The 20,906-nt window shown below is 44.0% G+C and overlaps 1 protein-coding gene across 2 annotated transcripts in view; it reads right to left on the bottom strand.

Annotated features, from left to right (window-relative positions):
- The window catches only part of hgsnat (heparan-alpha-glucosaminide N-acetyltransferase), a 35,651-nt gene extending 15,443 nt beyond the window's left edge, over positions 1–20,208 (bottom strand). The window contains exons 1-11 of one of the 2 annotated variants that reach the window (XM_079813388.1): positions 20,007–20,208; positions 19,065–19,180; positions 16,694–16,821; positions 16,444–16,562; positions 15,710–15,779; positions 15,529–15,598; positions 14,730–14,827; positions 14,287–14,363; positions 14,077–14,107; positions 9,831–9,991; positions 394–509 (exon numbers count right to left, since the gene is read on the bottom strand). In XM_079813388.1, the coding sequence (XP_079669514.1) occupies positions 394–509; positions 9,831–9,991; positions 14,077–14,107; positions 14,287–14,363; positions 14,730–14,827; positions 15,529–15,598; positions 15,710–15,779; positions 16,444–16,562; positions 16,694–16,821; positions 19,065–19,180; positions 20,007–20,166 (1,146 nt within the window). In that variant the 5' untranslated portion in view covers positions 20,167–20,208. Of the gene's footprint in view, positions 1–393; positions 510–9,830; positions 9,992–14,076; positions 14,108–14,286; positions 14,364–14,729; positions 14,828–15,528; positions 15,599–15,709; positions 15,780–16,443; positions 16,563–16,693; positions 16,822–19,064; positions 19,181–19,415 lie in introns of both variants that reach the window. The other variant, XM_079813389.1, reaches the window with a different exon arrangement.
- Positions 20,209–20,906: the final 698 nt, after the last annotated feature.

Here is a 20,906-nt window from a genome sequence, read left to right as displayed (position 1 = left end):
TGCTATAATACAGAGTTTTTAATTGTTTTCGCGGATCCGTGTGAACAGGGATCGTTTTGACAACGATGTCATCTGTGTGCAAAACTTTTAAAAAACGTGAAGGAAAAACTTTTCTGATTTTAGTACATCTTTGTCGTGTAAAAGTAACCTTATTCAGTGCTTCAATTTAATTTATTTCAGTTGATTGCCAAGGCAGCATTTCTAATTTTTGTTTAATTCAAGTTTTTCAACCAATATTTATCTCTTATTTAATTTCAGCTTTATTTCAATTAGTCAAAATGGTTGAATAGTTTTAGTACTAATAAATTATAATAACCCTGGTATGTGTTTCTATAAAGTGTATATGATTACGTGGCCTGCATATTACATGTGGAGAAGGATAACATGACTCACACTTGACAGATTGGTTAGTCCGTCCTTGGCCACCGCAAGATCCAAGACAGCGACAACAAGATATGTGAAGCCCAGACGCTGTAATACGCCAGGAATACGCAAAGAATCCCAAGATACTGAAAAGATACATAGACACATGCATAAAACATCACCATTTATATTTTTAACAATATATTATTTTACATTGTCTCATGTTCACATTCAGAAGCCATATAAGATTGACTGGTTTTGTGAATAAAAATTATATGACATGGCGATTAAATGAAAATGTTGATATTGACCCCATGAAATTGTAACACTGTTAAAGGTTCAGGGATGACTTGAATAGCTCTATTTGATAAGAATTAATCATTTTCTCTTTATATTTTGTTGTTTAAATCCCGATTGGTAACACAAACAGCTGCGGGTAAATTAGACTGCTATCCCTTAAAGGGTTAGTTCACCCAAAAATTAAAATAATTTAATTTATTACTCACTTTCATGCCGTTCCACACCCGTAAGACCTCCATTCATCTTCGGAACACAAATTAAGATATTTTTGTTGAAATCCGAAGGCTCAGAGAGGCCTCCATAGAGAGCAAAGCAATTTAGACTCTCAAGATCCATTAATGTACTAAAAACATATTTAAATTAGTCAATGTGAGTACATTGGTTCAATATTGATATTATAAAGCGACGAGAATATTTTTTGTGCGCCAAAAAAAACGATACTCGGTTACTTAACGTAACCTCGGTTCTCTCTAGAAGAGGGAACGAGTATTGCGTAAGTTCCTTACGCTACGGGAAAGTATTCTTTCTTCGAGATTTCTGAAAAACCCAAAATTATCCTTAATTTTGTAACATTGTCAACGCAGTGCGGCAGCCTGGCAGACCATAGCAGGCTATTCCAGCGTGCTATTGGCTGCTCTGCTGGCAACTGCAGCAGCCTATCGGTGAGCCCGCGTGACGTGGCGACCAATGAGGGCGCTTCGCGCCCACCTGGCTTCATTTGCCTACAGGTGGGGCGTGGCCACGTGTATATAAGCAGGGCTCACGGGCTGCATATTCGGTTTTCTTAGTTCTGAAGCGTAAAAGCCAGCGGGGCGCACGGCAAGGAACGCAATACTCGTTCCCTCTTCTAGAGAGAACCGAGGTTACGTTAAGTAACCGAGTATCGTTCTCTTACGAGAGGTTCTCTCGTATTGCGTAAGTTCCTTACGCTACGGGAACATATTGTCAACGCCGTGCGCGCCTCGCATACAGCATATGTATCCCAGGGAACCGGGGACCATAACACTGCTCGGGCAGGGTGGCCGGTAAAGAAAAAACGGGCCACCACATATACAGACACTTCATTCGAACTGACGGGTGGTTTACGACGGGTGGTTACAACACCCTGTCCCATGAATGAGGGAACGGCACCTGCCGGTCTCCTTCAAATTCACCACACCTTGTCTCATGAATGAGGGAGCGGCAACGCCGGTCGCCTTCAAATTCACAATATCTTGTTATATGAGTGAGGTAACGGCACCGCCGGTCACCTTCAAACTCACAACAGCTCGTCTCGTAAATGAGGGAACGGCACCGCCGGTCTCCTTCAAATTCACATGAGCCTAGTACCGAACTTACTACCAGTATGTGAGCTATGTCTGCGCAGAATCACTGGGCAGAACCAACGGCCCTATTGAACTGATAACACTTTCGCCTGTAAGGCAGGAACTTCCAGATTGTAAAATCTCACGAACGTAGACGGGGAGGCCCAGCCTGCCGCCATACAGATATCGTGGATGGAAATCCCTCTGGCCCAAGCCCACGAAGAGGCCATGCCTCTGGTGGAGTGTGCTCTGACACCTAGCGGGCACTGCAGGTGTTTGGAAGCGTATGCAGTTGCAATCGCGTCCACTATCCACCTGGACAGGGTCTGTTTCGAGGAGGCGAGACCTTTAGTGCGCCCACCAAACGAAACAAATAGCTGCTCAGAACGCCTGAAGGCGGCGGAGCGTGTGACATAAACCCTCAATGCCCTGACAGGGCAGAGGAAATTGCCACCGTCCCCCTCATCGGATGCTGGCAGAGCCGAGAGGGAGATAATCTGCGCCCTGAAGGGAGTGCCGATCGCTTTGGGGACATAACCATGCCTCGGTCTGAGAATGACCTTAGAGTCATTAGGACCGAACTCCATACACGTCGGGCTCACTGAGAGCGCGTGTAGATCCCCCACGCGTTTCACTGAAGCCAGAGCTATCAGAAACGTGGTTTTCAGCGAAAGGAACCTTGGTTCCACAGTCTCGAGCGGTTCAAAGGGATGAGCCTTCAGGGCCTCTAGGACCAAGGCCAGATCCCATATAGGAACCGACGGGGGCCGCGGGGGATTCATCCGTCTGGCTCCTCTGAGGAAACGGACGATGAGCTCGTTCCTTCCTAGCGTGCTACCTAGCGTCGTCTGAGCGAACGCTGCTATAGCCGCCACATACACTTTGAGCGTGGAAGGGGACCTGCCCAATTCCAAAAGCTCTTGGAGGAAGGAGAGCACCCGCTGGACCCCACATTGCTGTGGGTCCAATCCCTTGGAAACACACCACTCAGTGAACACCGACCACTTAGAACTATATAACCGCCTCGTCGAGGGGGCTCTAGAGTGTGAAATCGTGTTCATAACCCCTTCGGGCAGGTCAACGGGTATCCGTTGGTCACCCATACATGCAGAGACCATCGCTCTGGATGGGGATGCCAAACTGAGCCTCCTGCTTGAGAGAGAAGGTCTGCTCTCAGCGGAACTGGCCAGGGGGGTGAGTGCGACAGCTTCACCAGCTCTGGGTACCAAATCTGGTTCTCCCAGCGCGGTGCTATAAGGAGCACCGGACGGCGCGTTTCCCTGATTTTCGCTATGACCTGGGGCAATAGGGAGATCGGCGGGAAAGCATACAGCGGGAGGCTGGGCCAAGTTTGGGACAGCGCATCCTCGCTTTTGGACAGAAACGTCGGGCAGCGGGCGTTCTCTTTTGTTGCAAAGAGGTCGAGCTCCGCTCTGCCGAACAGGCGCCATACCAGCTGGACTGTCTGGGGGTGCAGGGACCATTCTCCTGGGAGAATGAGGCCCCTGGACAGCTTGTCCGGGCCCACATTGAGGTGGCCCGGCACGTGCGCAGCTCTCAACGAGCGCAGCGAGCTGTGTGCCCACACGAGCAGGCGTTCTGTCAGATTGCCCAGACCTCTGGACCTGACACCGCCCTGCCGGTTCACGTAGGACACCACTGTGGTGTTGTCCGACCGGACTAACACATGGTGTCCTCGTATAAGCGGGAGAAACTGCTTGAGCGCGTTCTCTACCGCTATCATCTCCAAACAGTTTATGTGTAGGAGTTTTTCCTCGCTCGACCAAAGGCCCGAGGCTGATCTGCCCTCGAAAACGGCGCCCCAACCCGTGGTGGAGGCGTCCGTCGAGATGACCTTGCGGTGTGAGATGGCTCCCATCGTCACTCCCCTCTGGTACCAGTCGGCTACTAACCAGGGCTCTAGGGCTGACACGCAGCCCTGAGTCACTCTGATCCTGAAGCCACCGGACGCCCAGGCCCTGTGAGGCACTCGGGCGTTTAACCAGCATTGCAGCGGGCGCATGCGCATTAAGCCCAGCTGGAGCACAGCTGCAGCTGAGGCCATACGTCCCAGCATCCTCTGAAACAGCTTGAGAGGTGCGATTTTGCCTGGCCGAAAGTACGCAGCCATGCGCCGAACTTGGCGCGCGCGATGGGGTGACAGGCGGGCTGACATTGCCACAGTGTCCAGATTCAAACCCAGAAATGAGGTTGATTGCGTGGGCACTAATGAGCTCTTGGTCCAATTGACCGTGAGCCCTAGGCTGTCCAGATGGCTGAGCAGCATTGCCCTGTGGGCGAGGAGCTCGGCCTCCGACTGCGCCAGGATGAGCCAATCGTCCAGATAGTTCAATACTCGCATCCCTCGATTTCTCAGAGGAGCGAGGGCCGCGTCCATGCACTTCGTAAATGTACGGGGTGCTAGTGACAGGCCGAACGGAAGGACGGTGTATTGATAAGCCTGGCCGTCGAAGGCGAATCGTAAGAATGGCCTGTGACGCGGCGTTATCTTGATTTGAAAAAATGCATCTTTCAAATCTAGGGAGATTAGCCAGTCTCTCGGGCGAATATGCGCGAGGATCTGCTTGGTCATGAGCATCTTGAACGATCTTTTCATAAGAGCTTTGTTCAGACGCCTCAGATCCAGAATCGGTCTGAGCGACCCATCCCTTTTTGGCACGAGAAAATACCGGCTGTAAAAGCCTGACTCGCTCATAGAGTGGGGAACCGGTTCTATAGCCCCTTTGCACAGCAGCGTGGCTATTTCTGCTCGAAGTAGATGTGCTACTTCCTCGCTCACTCTCGTCTCTGTACGCGCACAGAAGCGCGGAGGGCGGCGAGCGAACTGCAGAGTGTAGCCGTGCTTCACTGTTTTCAGCACCCATTCTGATACACCTGGAATGGCTTCCCACGCTCTCGCGTGCGCCACACGGGATAGAACGGCCTCCGGGCTCGAAACGCCGCGCTTCGCGGGTTTGACGGCCCGTATAGGAGGGGCGGGCGCAGTGCGCGCGCTCTCTGTGCTGTGGGCCAGCCGATCGCTCGCGATGGCTGGCCGCCCTACACACTGCATCTCTGCCGCTTCGAGCGGGGAGTGGCTTGTGTGCGGCCCTACACTCATCGCTCCGGCCACCCTGGGCGGAAAATTAATGGTGTGTGGCGTGGCGCGTGGCGCCTGAGGCATAATGTTCGCGAAAATGTGTGAGCGCGTTTGAGCGGGCACAACTCTTACGCGTGGAACATGACCGGTTAAGAGTGGCTGTGTGACAGCGCGTGTGGTGGTTAGTCGTGGACGCAAACAAGCGGACACGTGACCTAACTCTAGCACTCGAGCGGCCGGTGGCCGCTTTATGTGAGTGGGGGACACAGGGTTTATAGTGCTTGTGTGCAGGGGTGAACACAGAAAAGTGGGCACATTTACTGCATTTGAAACACATACGGCGCGAGCCGTGCGACCAGAAATAATGCAACTTTTGTGATTTCTCTGGTTCGCCGTAAAAACGGCGGTTATTGACAGGCGAGAAGGCATTTTTGCCGGCTCGTTGGCTGCGTGAAATCCATCTGCAGCAGCCACAGTGGTGGGGGCTGACAGGAAAAAGAGTTTTGACGGTGGTCCGGCCGCGGCGGGACTTAACCGTCGTTTCTCGCCTCTTGCTAGGAGGACTTTGGAGGCTCGGGCTTCAGCGTGATCCTAGGCCGGGGGCCCCGAGGTGGAGGCGGCTTACCACGGCTGGAAGAGCGCGATCTGGGGCGGCCGCTCGGTCTTCTCTGAGACGAAGGGGGCCGCGCTGGGCGCTGCGCGGAGCTCGTTGCTGGCTGGTCACGAGGACGGCGAGCAGCGGAGCTATTGCTAGCGCCGGGGCGTCGAGGCAGGAAAAGGTTCATGGCCTGCGTCGTTTTCTGCACTTCGGAGAAACGGTCGACGATCCCCTTGACCGCTGGTCCGAAAAGCCCAGACGGAGAGAGCGGGGCGTTTAGGAAGGCCGCGCGCTCTGTTTCTCGCATGTCCGCGAGCGTGAGCCAGAGGTGGCGCTCAGCTACCGTGAGGGAGGCCATAGAGCGTCCGAGGGCCTGTGCTGCGGTCTTGGTGGCGCGAAGGGAGAGATCCGTCGCGCTTCGCAAATCCGTGATTAACTCAGCGTCACAGCATTTCTCGTCCATGTCGCGGAGGAGATTAGCTTGGAGGATTTGCAGCACGGCCATAGAGTGCAGAGCGGACGCAGCTTGACCGGAGGCAGCGAAAGCGCGGCCGATCAGCGATGACGTCACTCTGCAGGCCTTAGACGGGAGGGCAGCCTTTGAGCGCCAACCAGAAGGCGGGCAAAGGTGCGCTGCGACCACCTCTTCCACCGGAGGGATAGCGTTGTAGCCTTTCTCGGCCGCGCCGTCAACTTGTGAGAGCGTCGAAGAAGCCTGAGACGAGACCCTCGCGGAGAATGGCGCATTCCAGGACTTTGCGAGCTCCTCGTGAAGCTCCGGCAAAAAGGGTGCAGTCCTGGAGGTGGGCGCACGGCGGCGACTGTTTAGGAAGCATCCGTCAAGTCGGTTCGGCGCTGCCACCTTGGGCGGGGCCCATTCGAGGCCTAGCTGCTCGACAGCCCGGGTGAGAAGGCGCAAGAGTTCGGCGTCCTCACCCGCTCGAGAGCGTCCGGAGCCCCGGACTGAAGAGGACGCGGAAGACCAGTCCTCGCTGTCGGAAGCCATGATGGAGCAGCTGTCGGCGCGTTCCGCGGCCGCATCCGCCTCATCCCCGGAGGCGGCAACAGAAATGGCGGCCTGGGGTGGGGGCGGGGAAGGCGAGAGTGAAGCGGGCGGGAAAGGTTCCGGCGAGCTTCTCTCTGCGAGCTCCGGAGTCCGCTGCGAGCGGCGCTTCTTCTTGCGCGGCGTGGCAGGGACTGGAGGGATATCATCTTCGAACAGGACGAGTCGAGCCCGCAGGGTCGACATCGTCAGTTCTTCGCACTCTTGGCATCCGCCAGCGTGGAGTGCGGCGGCGGCGTGATCACGGCCCAGGCAGAGAGCGCAGATCACATGGCGGTCCCCGGAGCTGAGCTGCGCGTGACACGAGCCGCAGGTGGAACGAGACATTTGTATCAACGCTCGGCTCTTTTTGTGAAAAGTGTGACGCAGCGGCGACAACACTTTGAGCGTAAAAGGATATGGGGCTGCCGGATAGCAGAGCAGGCACGGAAGGCTGAAGGTGGCGCGATGCTGCCGGCTTCCTCAGGCGCTGTCCTCTGCTTGGTTGTCTGCGCGGTCACGGCGGCGGGTTCCAGATCCAGCGATGCGAAGGGCTTCGCTGAAGAAAAGAAAATCGAATATGCAGCCCGTGAGCCCTGCTTATATACACGTGGCCACGCCCCACCTGTAGGCAAATGAAGCCAGGTGGGCGCGAAGCGCCCTCATTGGTCGCCACGTCACGCGGGCTCACCGATAGGCTGCTGCAGTTGCCAGCAGAGCAGCCAATAGCACGCTGGAATAGCCTGCTATGGTCTGCCAGGCTGCCGCACTGCGTTGACAATGTTACAAAATTAAGGATAATTTTGGGTTTTTCAGAAATCTCGAAGAAAGAATACTTTCCCGTAGCGTAAGGAACTTACGCAATACGAGAGAACCTCTCGTAAGAGAACTAAATAATGACTTGTATAGTGATAACCGATTTCAAAACACTGCTTCATCAAGCTTTGGAGCATATCGAATCAGCGAGACGATTCAGAGGTTCGGAGCGCCAAAGTCACGTGATTTCAGCAGTTTGGCACGCAATCCGAATCATGATTTGACTCGCTGATTCGATACGCTCCGAAGCTTCATGAAGCAGTGTTTTGAAATCGGTTATCACTATATAAGTCGTTATTTTTTTTATTTTTTTGGCACACAAAAAAATACTCGTCGCTTTATAATATTAATATTGAACCACTGTACTCACATGGACTGATATAAATATGTTTTTAGTATATTAATGGATCTTGAGAGTGTAAATTTCATTGCTGCCTATGCAGGCCTCACTGAGCCTTCAGATTTCAACAAAAATATCTTCATTTGTGTTCCGAAGATGAACGGAGGTCTTACGGGTGTGGAACGGCATAAGGGTGAGTAATTAATTACATTATTTTCATTTTTGGGTGAACTAACCCTTTAAGACGAATGCACGGACCTAATACAAAATGACACACATCCGTTTTCTTTCTCAATTATTTACAACACATAACCGACTGCGTTTACGAGGATACTCGCCAAGACGGGCATTTTTACTTAATTTCGCGTGCACATATCCGTTTAAGCTTAAAAGACTGTTCGCAAACACCCGTCCCCCTTTAGTTACTGTAGTTACGCTCTAACACCATGTTCTCACGCATGTCATGATTTTCGATCGTGGACGATTAAAATGTCTCCAAAATCTGCTAGTATCGTGCTACAGTACACATTCTATAATTTGCCTCCATCCCAAAATACTGAACAACGCGACATACATTCACATCACACGTTCCGTGAGTTATACTCACGGAACACTATCGTTATTCACAATCACGAAAGTTCATTATTTGCATGCGTTTTAAAGCCTTGCCGGTTAAACATTTCATTCGCGTGCTTATGCACTGTTTTAACAGGTGCTTTTCTGAGCGCACGCACTAAAAGCTTGTCAAACACGTGATTACTGGACTAAGTAGTCTTACTGCGCTAATACTGTCAAATACACACAAGGATAACATAAACATAGTCGTTATGTCTAAAGTGAAAGTAAAATCGGCGTGTGTCTGTATATTAGATGCGTGCAGGTCTTAAATTGACAGCAGAGCAGCCTAGTGAACATGCTGCCGCTAGTCCTTAAAGGGACAGTTCACTCTAAAATTAGACCCCTATGTCATTATTTACTCACTCTAATGTTGTTCATAACCTGTATTAATTTCTTCTGTTGAACACAGACAGTTGAATACCAGACAGCTGATGGTAGCCATTGACTTCAATATTATTATTTCCTACAATAGAGACCTGCAACTGTTTGTTTTCCAACATTCTTCAAAAAATATTTTATGTCCAACAGAAGAAAGAACTTTATTCAGGTTTAAAAAATACTTGAGCGTGAGTAATCGATGACAGAATCGATGACAGAAAAAAACCAAGGTATATATTGAACCGTGGACTAAATGTATTGTTGCATCCCTAATGTACACTATAGCATTCAGATAACCTCAAAGTTACAGACATGGACTGAAAACCAATGATTTCATGGGGTCTTTAACTGTCCAATGCAAAACAAAACAAAAATCAACAGGTTACATGCATGTAATCTAACAATGAGAAACTTAAAGGGATAGTTCACCCAAAAACGAAAATGTGATGTTTTTCTGCTATTTTGACCTCACCTACGGGAAGTGATGCCAGTCTGGAGAGCTAAAGCGTTCGTCTGATATGAGGTGATATATTTGCATAAATACCGTTCGGTTTCTCTCAGAAACCGATCGTTTCGTGTCTTAAGACATCAATGTGTCGTCGCGAGCCGCGGGGTTTAATTTGAAGTTGTCTGTCCATGTTTTTTTTACTCTAATAGAATTAGTCTCCATTGACAAGCATTATATGAGTGACACACAGCAACGGTTGGAGTTAAACATCTTCATTTGTGTTCTACTGAAGAAACGAAGACACCTACATCTTGGATGCCTTAGGGGTAAGCAGAAAAACATCAAATTTTCGTTTTTGGGTGAACTATCCCTTTAATTTGTATCAGATTTCATTCTGATGTGGTTCACACTGTATTCATTTTATAAACAGTACAGAGTGTACAATTTATTAATATCTACAGGGATAGGGCTACGCTGCTTTGAAAGTTTTATGAAGAAAAATAAGGAAACGGTTTCTGCTCACAGGGTCCTAGGCAGTAGTTAGGATTGATGATGATGACTCCGATAAGAAAGAGTTGTAAGCTCCTCCAGAAAATCCTCCACAGAAGATGAGTGCGTTTGACACCTCTGCGAACTGAACCGCTCAGGGACAAACCAATAGAAGTACCCATAATGAACACAAACCTGTGAAGAAAAAAAAGTTAGATGAAGTAAGACAAAAAGGGGGAGAAAAAAAATAGATACTCATTTCAGAAAGTGCTGCTTTCTGGCGTGATTTCAAAAACACAGATTAAGCATCATCCACAAATTGAATTGTGTGAAAGCCAATTTCTCTTCAACATCTGTAGCACACATTTATCTGGAGTCTACCTCATGTTATGATCCCATTATTCCCCACTGGTTTCCTGTCTCTCTACAATCTTTTGCTAATAAAATACACTGTCTTCATCAGTAAAGTCATCCAAAGCTATATCTTGGCTTAGGCCCTGTTTACACCAGGTATTAAAGGGATAGTTCACCCAAAAATGAAAATTCTGTCATCATTTACTCATTCTCAAGTTATTCCAAACCTGTATTAGTTTCTTTGTTTTGCTGAACACAAAAGATGATATTTAGAAGAATGTTTGTAACCAAGCAGATAGAGCAACGATTGACTACCATAGCAGGGAAAAAAATACTATGCTAGTCAATGGTTGCTCTATCTGCTTTGTTACAAACATTCTTCTAAATATCATCTTTTGTGTTCAGCCGAACAAAGAAACTAATACAGGTTTGGAACAACTTGAGGGTGAGTAAATGATGACAGAATTTTCCTTTTTGGGTGCACTATCCCTTTAAGATGTGTTTTGATCAATCGGATCACAAGTAGACGAGAGAGACACATTCCCATTTACACCTGGTTTTTTAATTTATCTCTTTTGGCCACTTTCAACCAAGCCTGACGTTGTCATACTCAATTCTGATACTGCTCCGTTGGGCTGTGATTATAGGGCGTGTTTCAACCAAACCAGGAAAGACCTCAATTGGATAGACCTACAACCAATCAGAGCAACGGAGCGACGCATAACGTTAGTTGTCAAATGTCAACAGAACTCAACTGCACACAGTGTTGCCAAGTCAGCAGTTTTCCCGCGGGCTGTTTTTCCATGTCGGCGGGTTGAAGCGACCCCAATTATGTGATATTATGTTTGCAGGTGTTGTAAAAAAGAATTTAAGGATACACAGAGTACTTACCAACACGATAATCATTTCTGAGAGAAATAGTAACGGTGAATGCATATACGAACAAGTTCTCAGTTTAGGATTAGAACAAATTCAACCCAAGCGCTCTTTGGTGACGTGGATGCTTACGTTACTGTTGATCATCTGTCCGTCATCGTCTAAAGCCCGCATTGACAATTTGATTGGTCCGAACAGCTTCTGTTCGGGCATAGTTGCTCCACAACGGATCATGTCCAGACCGAACTTCCCGAACTCAAATGTTGTGGGTGGGGCTAAGTTCGGCTGGCATCTAGGCTAATTTCAACCACTTTAGTCCTGATTTACTCAAGGGGAGGGTCTATAGGCGGGTAAATGTATGTTTTTTCAGATCTTTCGATCTAATTGCCAAAATAAGCTTGCGCAGTTTACATATGAACTCGCCCTTGAGACGTCGAAAAACATACGGATAGCAGCAGCTTTTGTTTAAAAAAACGTTTTGTTAGATATCAGGAATGGTGAGAGAACATTATGCTTAGTACGTTATTTGTCTTCAAACTGGGTCTCCAGTCAACAAAGTTTAAATCCCGTCTGGTTAACACGGTTCCCATAATGTTTACGCGTTAGGTAAATAGCCGGAGAGTAGGTGGTCTTTTGTGGCTGTTCGAACACATTTGATCACAGAGCATTTACACTACGTAAGCAATCCGGTCGAATGCATTTCCGACTACCTTTGGACAAACTCAAAACATTTAGACCCCGTTTACACCTATATTTAGCATCGTCCTAGCCTGGATGCCAGCCGAACTTAGTCCCGCCCACAACATTTGAGGTCGGGAAGTTTGGTCTGGACTTGAGATGCTCAACAGTAACGTAATCATGCACGTCACCAAAGAGCGCTTGGGTTGAATTTGTTTGTTCGTATGTGCATTCCCCTTTACTATTTCTCTCAAAAATGATGATCATGTTGGTAACTACTCCGTGTATCCTTAAATTATTTTGTACAACACCGGCAAAGATCGTTTACATTAATCTTCATCTTCGTCTTCTACTTCTTCCAGTGTGCGTGCAGTAAAAGGGTTACTTCAGTGATTTAGCATTAAGCTTTGTATTTAAACTGGGTCATTTATGCAGTAGAAATATGAAATTATTTTTGAATTTGGTGCCTTCTAGACTGAGAAAAGACAGAAAATTTATTTTTGTCTCATGTGGATGAAAGACAACAACTTCCAGAATGCACTTGCTTCGCTGCCCTATGAGGCCACTCCAAACACCGTCGTTTTGATCTTCATAGTAATACAATCATTTCATTCAGTTAGAGAATAAAAAAATCCTAAAATGATGCAAAATGACGATATTTGCGTCATCTGAGGATTTTTTCCAGAAATAAAATGCATAATTCTCTCGTCTCAGGGGGATATGAGGAGGGAAAGTACCATAATTTGAATATACTACCGGGTTTCTACTGATACAAAGCCTAATGCTAAATCACTAAATTACCCTTTAAGTTCTGTCGACAACTATGTGTCGCTCCGTTGCTCTGATTGGTTGTAGGTCTATCCAATTGAGGGCAGAGGCATTTTCTTTCCTGGTTCGGTTGAAACACGCCCCCATAATCACAGCCCGATGGAGCAATATCAGACTCATATTCTGACTAGAATTGAGTATGACGACGTCAGGCTAGCATCGTCCACTTGTGAACCGATCAACCAAAACGCATCTCAATACCAGGTGTGAACAGGGCCTGAATATACTGTGTAAGAAATGCAAAACTGTATAAACGGTCTCCAAGCACCATAACCACAGAACTAAAGAGAATTCTGTCATTATTTACTTTCCTTCATGTCTATCCCATTTTATATTCTTTCTTTTGTGGATCACCAAATGAGCAATTTTAGACTACAAAGACGTCATATTACTTGACATTCCTCCTCCCCTTAAGGCATGGAACAGATTCAAGAGCCACATGAGATTTTTAATGAATAACTACAAATATTTCAGTCTGTTTATCAAACAAGGGAATCGTATGGTGTGAGAAGACTTGGACTTCATATAAACTACCCTTCAAAAGTTTGGGGCCAGTATTATCCTCTTTTAAAAAGAAAGAAAATATATACTTTTATTCAGCAAGGATGCATTAAATTGATCAAAAGTGACGGCAAAGACATTTGCATTTTAAGAAAAGATTTCTATTTCAAATAAATGCTCTCATTTTGCAGCAAAACTGTTTTCCATATTATTAATAATGAAATGTTTCTTGAGCACCAAAACAGCATATTATAATGATTTCTGAATCATGTGACACTGAAGACTGGAGTAAATTCAGCTTTGCCATCAGAGGAATACATTACATTTTAAAATATATTAAACTGTACATTTTAATTATGTATTAGTTATTTTAATTGTAATAATATTTGACAATATTAATGCCTTTACTGTATTTTTCATCAAATAAATGCAGCCTAGGAGAGCATAAAACACTTCTTTTAAAATATGTATATTTTTTAAATAATACAACCTGAAACTGTTGAATGGTAGTCAAGAAATGAATGGACTACAGTGGTATATGTCCTAGGAGCTTGACAGCCACTAGTTCCTGTACGCTTTCATTGTATGGGAAAGAGCAGCGAGAACATTCTGACTAACATCTCCAGAAGGAAAGTTATGGTTTGGAAAATTATGACAGACTGTTCATTTTTATGTTTTACTACACCATCATTATAGGCCTCCTAAAACACCACAGAGGTGTCATGACATTAACTAGCTTATTTTCAGCTGCACAGCAGAAAACAAGGTTATTGGGTTTAGTTCAGCTGTGAAACCAGTTTATGCTGACTTTGATGTACCACTTCATTTGTGCCACAGTGATAAGCGCCCATGCTTGGCTCCATTACACGACAGCTTATGCCAGAGCTGATGTGGCTTGCAGATCAATCAATGCATGGGACAGAAATATAAAGCTTTACTACAATACTGCGCTATAAAAGAATAACTGAAGCAGAGTTTGAGGAAGCTGCTAAAGATGCATGTTGAAAGAAGAATCAGTCATTTGTGACGTTGGATTGGCTTACCAAGGAAACACGAGATCAGCCACTGTGAGCCCTGCAAGAGGAAGAACACAACCAGATACTTGTACTTCCTGTTGTCATACCACATTTTATTAACTTCATGTCAAGCGCTTTTCAGGCGTTCATATACTAAATGTTTTCCTTACCATTGTTACCAATAATAAATGCTTAAAAGACATGATAGCAGCTAATGTAAAGAAAAAATGAGTTTACCATTCCAACTTTCATGCCTAAAGAACCAGTACCGTCCACCTCCATAGTTGACAAACACCATAATGACCAGAGCAAGACTGTGGAGAAAACAGAGCGAGATTCATTTGTTGTCTTAACACAGATCTGGAATTAAACCAGACCACAATAAATAACGAGATTGACTTGTTTTTATAAATCAGAAAGACAGCAATACAACACTGAAAATGAAAATAACTGTTCCAATTGTCAGGAAAGGTTCCCAGCAAACGTAACCTTGTTTTAACAAGTTCGAATTTAATCTTTTCATTTCAGGATAATAAGAAATGAAATGCAAATTACATGTTGACAACCAACTTCACAGTATGCAAAGTAGCAGCTTCCGTGCGAGATCATTTTCACCTGAATGTTTCAATTCCCATCTCAAGCGCATTGGACCCAAAACAATTAGTGAAAGAGCACCATACCCACGGAAAGTATCCAAAGAACGAAGCCTCCGTCCTGTAGTGGCAGGAATTATCGATTCCGTGGAGGCATTTACCAATCTGTTTGGAGTGCCAAGCTCCTGGACATGAAGAGAGAAAGAAAGACAGCGAGAGAGTGTAAATTAATGTGAAAAAAATATAAGAAGGATCATTAAAAATCCTTTTCATGTCTGCAATACTTCCCACTTAGCTGGAACCTGCAAAAACACTACAGTAAATCTAGCATGATGACATATTTGAACTATGACAAAAACACCATGGGCCAGATTTACTAGCAGCTTGCGCCAGAGCAAAGTCTCTATTGGCCACGAAAAAAACGTCAGGATTTACTAAAGAAATGCAGTGCAAAATTTGTACAGAAAAGGCATGGACAGGGTTATTTTGGCGGCTGATCATATTGTATGCATCTGTCGGAGTTTCCAACATTTAAATGAATCACGCAAGGTGACTTAATACGGTTTGCACTAGTCAATTTACTGGTATTTGTGCCATTATTTACCACCCAAAAAAATGCATGTCTTAAACCAGACGCTAATTTGCGCTGCTCCTGGTAGATTGTGTTTGATCCGACTACATCCGTGTACTTTCATTTGCATATCATCAGAAAATCACGCACAGAACTTTCCACTCCCATCGGCACTTTTTTTTTGGATTTGCGCTCCCATGCTAATTTGCTAATTTGTTTAGTAAATCTGGCTCTAAATTTGGTGCTTTGAGTTTTTATTTCAAATATGTTAAAATCAGAAAAAAAAGGTGTAAAAGGAGTGAAAAGCACTCTTACCGAGTTTATCAGCCTCTCTGTCTCCACTGTGCTCCCCAAGCGAATAAGTAGATTTGTCACCACATCTAGCCTTAAAAATGGAAGAACTCTATTTTACAAGCAAATAGAACAGCTGCAACAAGCTGTTGTGGCTTGTTTAAATGTCATCATTACATGGTCAAAGAATTAAAGATGTTTTTACCTTTGAACTGTGTTCCAGATAGCAGATAATACAGCGAGAAAAGCAAATGCCAGAAAAGCAAACAAAATGGCTGGAAAAACAAAAAAAAAATACATATATAAAACTACTCATTCATCCAGCTCACCTGTGTGTATATATATATATATATATATATATATATAATGCTAAAATGCTTAATTTTTTTCCATAATTAAAAACAAATTCTCTTTTCTGATCATGTATCGGCCCAGGCCTTACAATCTCAGGGTGCGTTCACACTTGTAGTTCGGTTCGTTTGGTCCGGACCAAAAAACAAAAAAAAACAAAACATATAGTCATGGTCCGTTTAGCGTTCACACTGGCATTTTTAACAGCGAACGTAAAGTGAATCAAAGGCATAGCGATACGGTCACAACCTAATTGGTCTGCTTTTATGACGTATATTTCGCGACGGAGCTTGCTTACCGAACATTCAAAACAATGCTGTGTGCTGGATTAAACACGATCATTTTATGCGTGTACATCTGGTTTTATTTTACCAGCTGAGTATGATGATCAGCGAAGCTGGTTAAAATTGCTTATTTTTCTGGATTTAAATATTCTTGGAAACATTTGGAAGTACACAAGTCAACAAAATATATAACATTGTTCGAGTGGTTTTTGGATATTTTAATCCAAAAATCTTACATATTATGCCTTTAAAGAAAAAAATAAAAATTACTGAATTTCAGCGTGCAGCTGTAAGGTTGACTCACGTAGGTAGCTGTTGATGGGCTCTGAATCAGTAATCATAGTGCAGCTGACCTTTGACGGCACATTCAGGTTCTTCACCCACAGAGAATAGTTCCCCTGCTCCCCAAAGTGGAAGTGAACACTGGAAGAACAAATCAATTGTCTGACAATAATGCCTGGCCTTGATAATAATGGCCAAAGAAATAAACATGGTGAAGATGTATTCGGTATTATAACGTTGAATGCCACTGAATGCACCTACTCATAACTCACTTGCATTGCTCCGAGGTGGTGTTGAGAAGCAGTGTCAAAGCATGTTGTGTGCTTACGACAAACCCCATGGTAGTGGGGGTCCCAGAAACTGAACTCGCAGGAACTGTTCCTAAATTCTGGGGCACACACTAATGCACATGCATACACAGACAACACAGAAATAAAGAGGTCCAGTTGGAACAATACTACAGCATTATAATGTTATTACTATATAATTACTGCAGCATTCAGTTTTAAAGTCAGCATGAAATGGCAGTTGAGAAGTCTTTTCTTCCATATTGTGATGCACAGTAGTGGCCAAAAGTGATGTCTGACCTAAGGAAATTGACATCTTCACCCTTAAGGCCAATTTATACTTCTGCGTCGAGTGCACGCAGAGGGTACGGCGTACCCTACGCCGTAGCCTGACGCGCACCTCTCCAAAAATGTAACAACGCGTCAATTCTACGCGGACCGCAAGCGCTGTGATTGGTCTGCCAGAACCCTTCCCTCAGGTCAATAAATAAATAAAAAATCTGCGATGGGAGTGTGTGTGTGTGCCCAGAAATCGGATGATAGTTCCTTACGTCTGCTATAACACAATATTTTGCAGTCCAGCGATTATTTATGGTAGTAAATAAATACATAGATCCGCTGAGTATAGTTTATTTATTTTCTCATTAAAACCAAAGATGTTAATCAGTAATTGTATATCAAGAACAGGGACACATTAGGGTACATTTCGTGAATGAAGTCTCCGCAACAGCAATCGATTGCTCGAGCCACCGCTGCTGAAAACAGCGCCACGAGCTCCGCATGATTTCACAAACACATTCCATGCCCGAGGATACTGCCTACTAGCGTCTGCATGTGTAATTGCACATTGACGCAGACAACAGCGCAGAAGTATAAATGCTCACGACGGCGTCGGCTACGCGTGTAGCCTACGGCGTACACTACGGCGTACACTACGGCGTACACTCGACGCAGAAGTATAAATTGGCCTTTACACCCAAATGATAAAAAATGTGTTAAATATTTTGTAAACATATTGCATTGTTGTGCTTAGAGTGAATTGTTTTATTTGTGATAACTCAATGAAACATGCCTCCCTCTATGCGAGTAAATCACTCGCATATGCGACTAAATTTTCACTATGGGTAATGAAATAATGTCTATCATTAGCCATTGGCTAATAAATTCTTATTTTACTCTCCAATGTGTGTTAGCTAGCTAAGTATAAGTTTAGAGTATTTATTTTCACTCGCTGAACACTCTTGACTGAGCGCTAGAGAGATTCGATCTCTAATCTGTACTATTTCAGTTCAGCTCAATGGATGCATAGTGTCCCTGTGTACTGTAAACTCTAGAGCCCTGTGTTTCTCACACACATGCAATGAAAGTCTTACATACCACGCATAATCGACGCACTACATGAACAGTAAATTATATTCTTTGTTGCATTTTCCTGTCAAAATAACGGAGTTCTCTTGGAATTGTTCAGCTATTCAGCCGGTTTCTCCGATAGTGGGCGGAACTAATGCGCATATGGCAATCTCATTGGCTGGTGCTCATCTATTACCGTACCGATAAGTGTTGATCAGTGTTGATGCACTTTGGGAGTTGTATTTTTTATTCCGATTGTTACATCTATTAATGAGAATCGATCAGGTCACTCGCACTAGTCAACTTTATTTATATAGCGATTTTTACAATGCCGATTGTTTCAAAGCAGCTTCACAGTGATAAACAGGAAAATAATGCAACAGAATATGATTCGGCTGTACCGCCGCTCTGCAGAAAATGGTGATGTTCATTTCAATTATCATATAGTGACAATGCAGGCAGATCAGTAATTTAGTTGAATTTTTTTTTAAATATTTAGTTGAAAATGTAGTGTCCCCAACTAAGCAAGCCAAGCCAAAGGCGACAGTGGCAAGGAACCAAAACTCCATCAGGTGGCATAATGGAGAAAAATAAACCTTGGGAGAAACCAGGCTCAGTCAGGGTGCCAGTTCTCCTCTGGCCTAGTGCGCCTAAATATTTTTTTACAGTCGCACGCAGTAATTTTCAGTCGCAAATGCAACCGAAATGGTCGCAGTGTAGAGCCCTGATTATAAGTGAACCTCAAGGAACATATTAAAATAATACATTTAAAAAAATCAATGGCATGACCCCTTTAAAACATAATTGATAACTGAACTTCAAAACTCATTATAAACCAATCCTCAAACTGATCCTCTTCGGACATTACTTTTGGCCCTCACTGTCCAAGCGAAATTGATTTCAAGGTGACTTCGACATCATATTAGACAAGATCAGCTAAATAATCATGACTTTGCATTGGTAAATTTAGCATGTATTGTATACCTAGAACATGAATATTTGATACCTGATAACAGTGCTCAGAAAGCACATTTAACGTTATCTCATTCTGAAGCTCATTGACAACCGAAAGGGCTGCCTCATCCATCTTCAGCACAGAAGTCTTGCGATGAGGGTGAGAAACTGAAAGCAAAGCCAATTGATCATCACCAACTATGACACATTTGCAACACAAATACATTAATAAGTTATATGATCAGAGACTGCGGTTAAAAGCTCTCTAAATAGGTAGCTTCTGTAGGAATCACACCTTTGATGCCCAAAAATGATGTAAGACAGACTTTCACTAGGTTTTTCTGACAAAGCCACATAGATTCTCTATGAAAAACATTTAGCAACCATTTCTAAATTTACTCACCACTTTGTAGACTTCAGTTGCCGCTTCTAATTCAATTCAACCTTACTGTAGGTCGCCTAATGAAACTAAATGGTCAGCTGCTTTGGTGCACTCTACTACTGCAGTGTTACAATAGTTTCTCTGTCCCTCCTGCAGTCACATGCTAGCACTAATCTGCCTCACAAGAAACATCATAAAACTGCCCAGATCTGCCAAACGAGGGAAATTTGAATCCATTAAATCTCTCAATGTTTTTGTTGTGGTTATATACATTGGAGCATCATACTTTACATATTTAAAAGCAATAATCTAAATAGCTATGATGACAATAAGTCTAACAGACAGAACATATGTGAATAATTTAGTTGTATAACATATAGTTAAAAAAAATGTTTAGGTGAATAACAATAAGAAGCTCAAATATATATATTTTTACATATAAAGGACAATTAGCATAGGCTAAAAAACAGCTAATAGTGGTGCTAGCTGGTTAGCTGGCTAAGATATCTTAACTAGGGGAAAAAAAGGAACTATAACATCAGGAAATGTGTTGTATATGTAATATCGTCGATCAAATGGAGAATAACGTTGGTGTTACGCTATGACACTCACAGGCAGGTCGATCTGTCATATGGGCTCCACATAGAGCTATCAAAAGCACAATCACAGCACAAACAGTCCATCTGTATCCCCTTCCAGATGCCATAACATCAGCTCTCACTGCCTCCTCCTTTCGATCCTTTCTTGATGTAAAGATTTCCCCCTTTTTCATTACAACATACTTCAGATCCCTCCTTCCTAGCAGCGCAAGTAGTGGAAGAGAGAAGGGTCAAAGTACATCGACTACTCGTAGGACGTGTTTCAAAAGCTAGCCATCGCTATTTGCTGTCTATACTAAAAGCAGCATTTCTGAGGCATCATTGTGTACGTTTTTGGTAATCTCTCGATGACGAACTTTTGAACAAATGTTTGAACGCGCTAATAATAAGTACATTTGACATTTTAAACGGTCTACTACGCCTATAAATGTTGTCTACGTAGGCAGCTCACTAAGTTTAGAGACACGGCCAAGCTGTCATTCCTTATGTGGCTCTCTGGATACATTTTTACATTATTCACCTAAATGTCTAAAAATAGACGGACAGATTGAGAAATGGGCATTGAAATAAACATAAAGGATTTCAGGAAGGTTTTATGATTTTGACAAATGTATGCATACAACATGGCATAAAATAAGACATTTTAGAATAAGAAATATCATAATTCTGCACTATTTCAATGTCACAGTAATCAAATAGGTCAAAGCACATTTGCTAAATTAATGTGTTCATGCAACTTGAGAGCTGCTGTCATTAATATAATACTCCTAAATGTAAAATAATAATACATAGTGATGATTTTTCCTGAACATTAAATTATTAAATTATTATTTGACGACATGCCCAAAATCTCATGAATATTCTTGAAAAGCTTTATTTTTAAAAAATGTTTAATGTATTTATTTTAACCAAT

This window comes from Gobio gobio (genome assembly GCF_949357685.1).
Source record: "Gobio gobio genome assembly, chromosome: 3".
NCBI lineage: Eukaryota > Metazoa > Chordata > Actinopteri > Cypriniformes > Gobionidae > Gobio > Gobio gobio.
The sequence above is the reverse complement of the archived record's forward strand: the minus strand, read 5'-3'. Positions and strand labels throughout refer to the sequence as shown.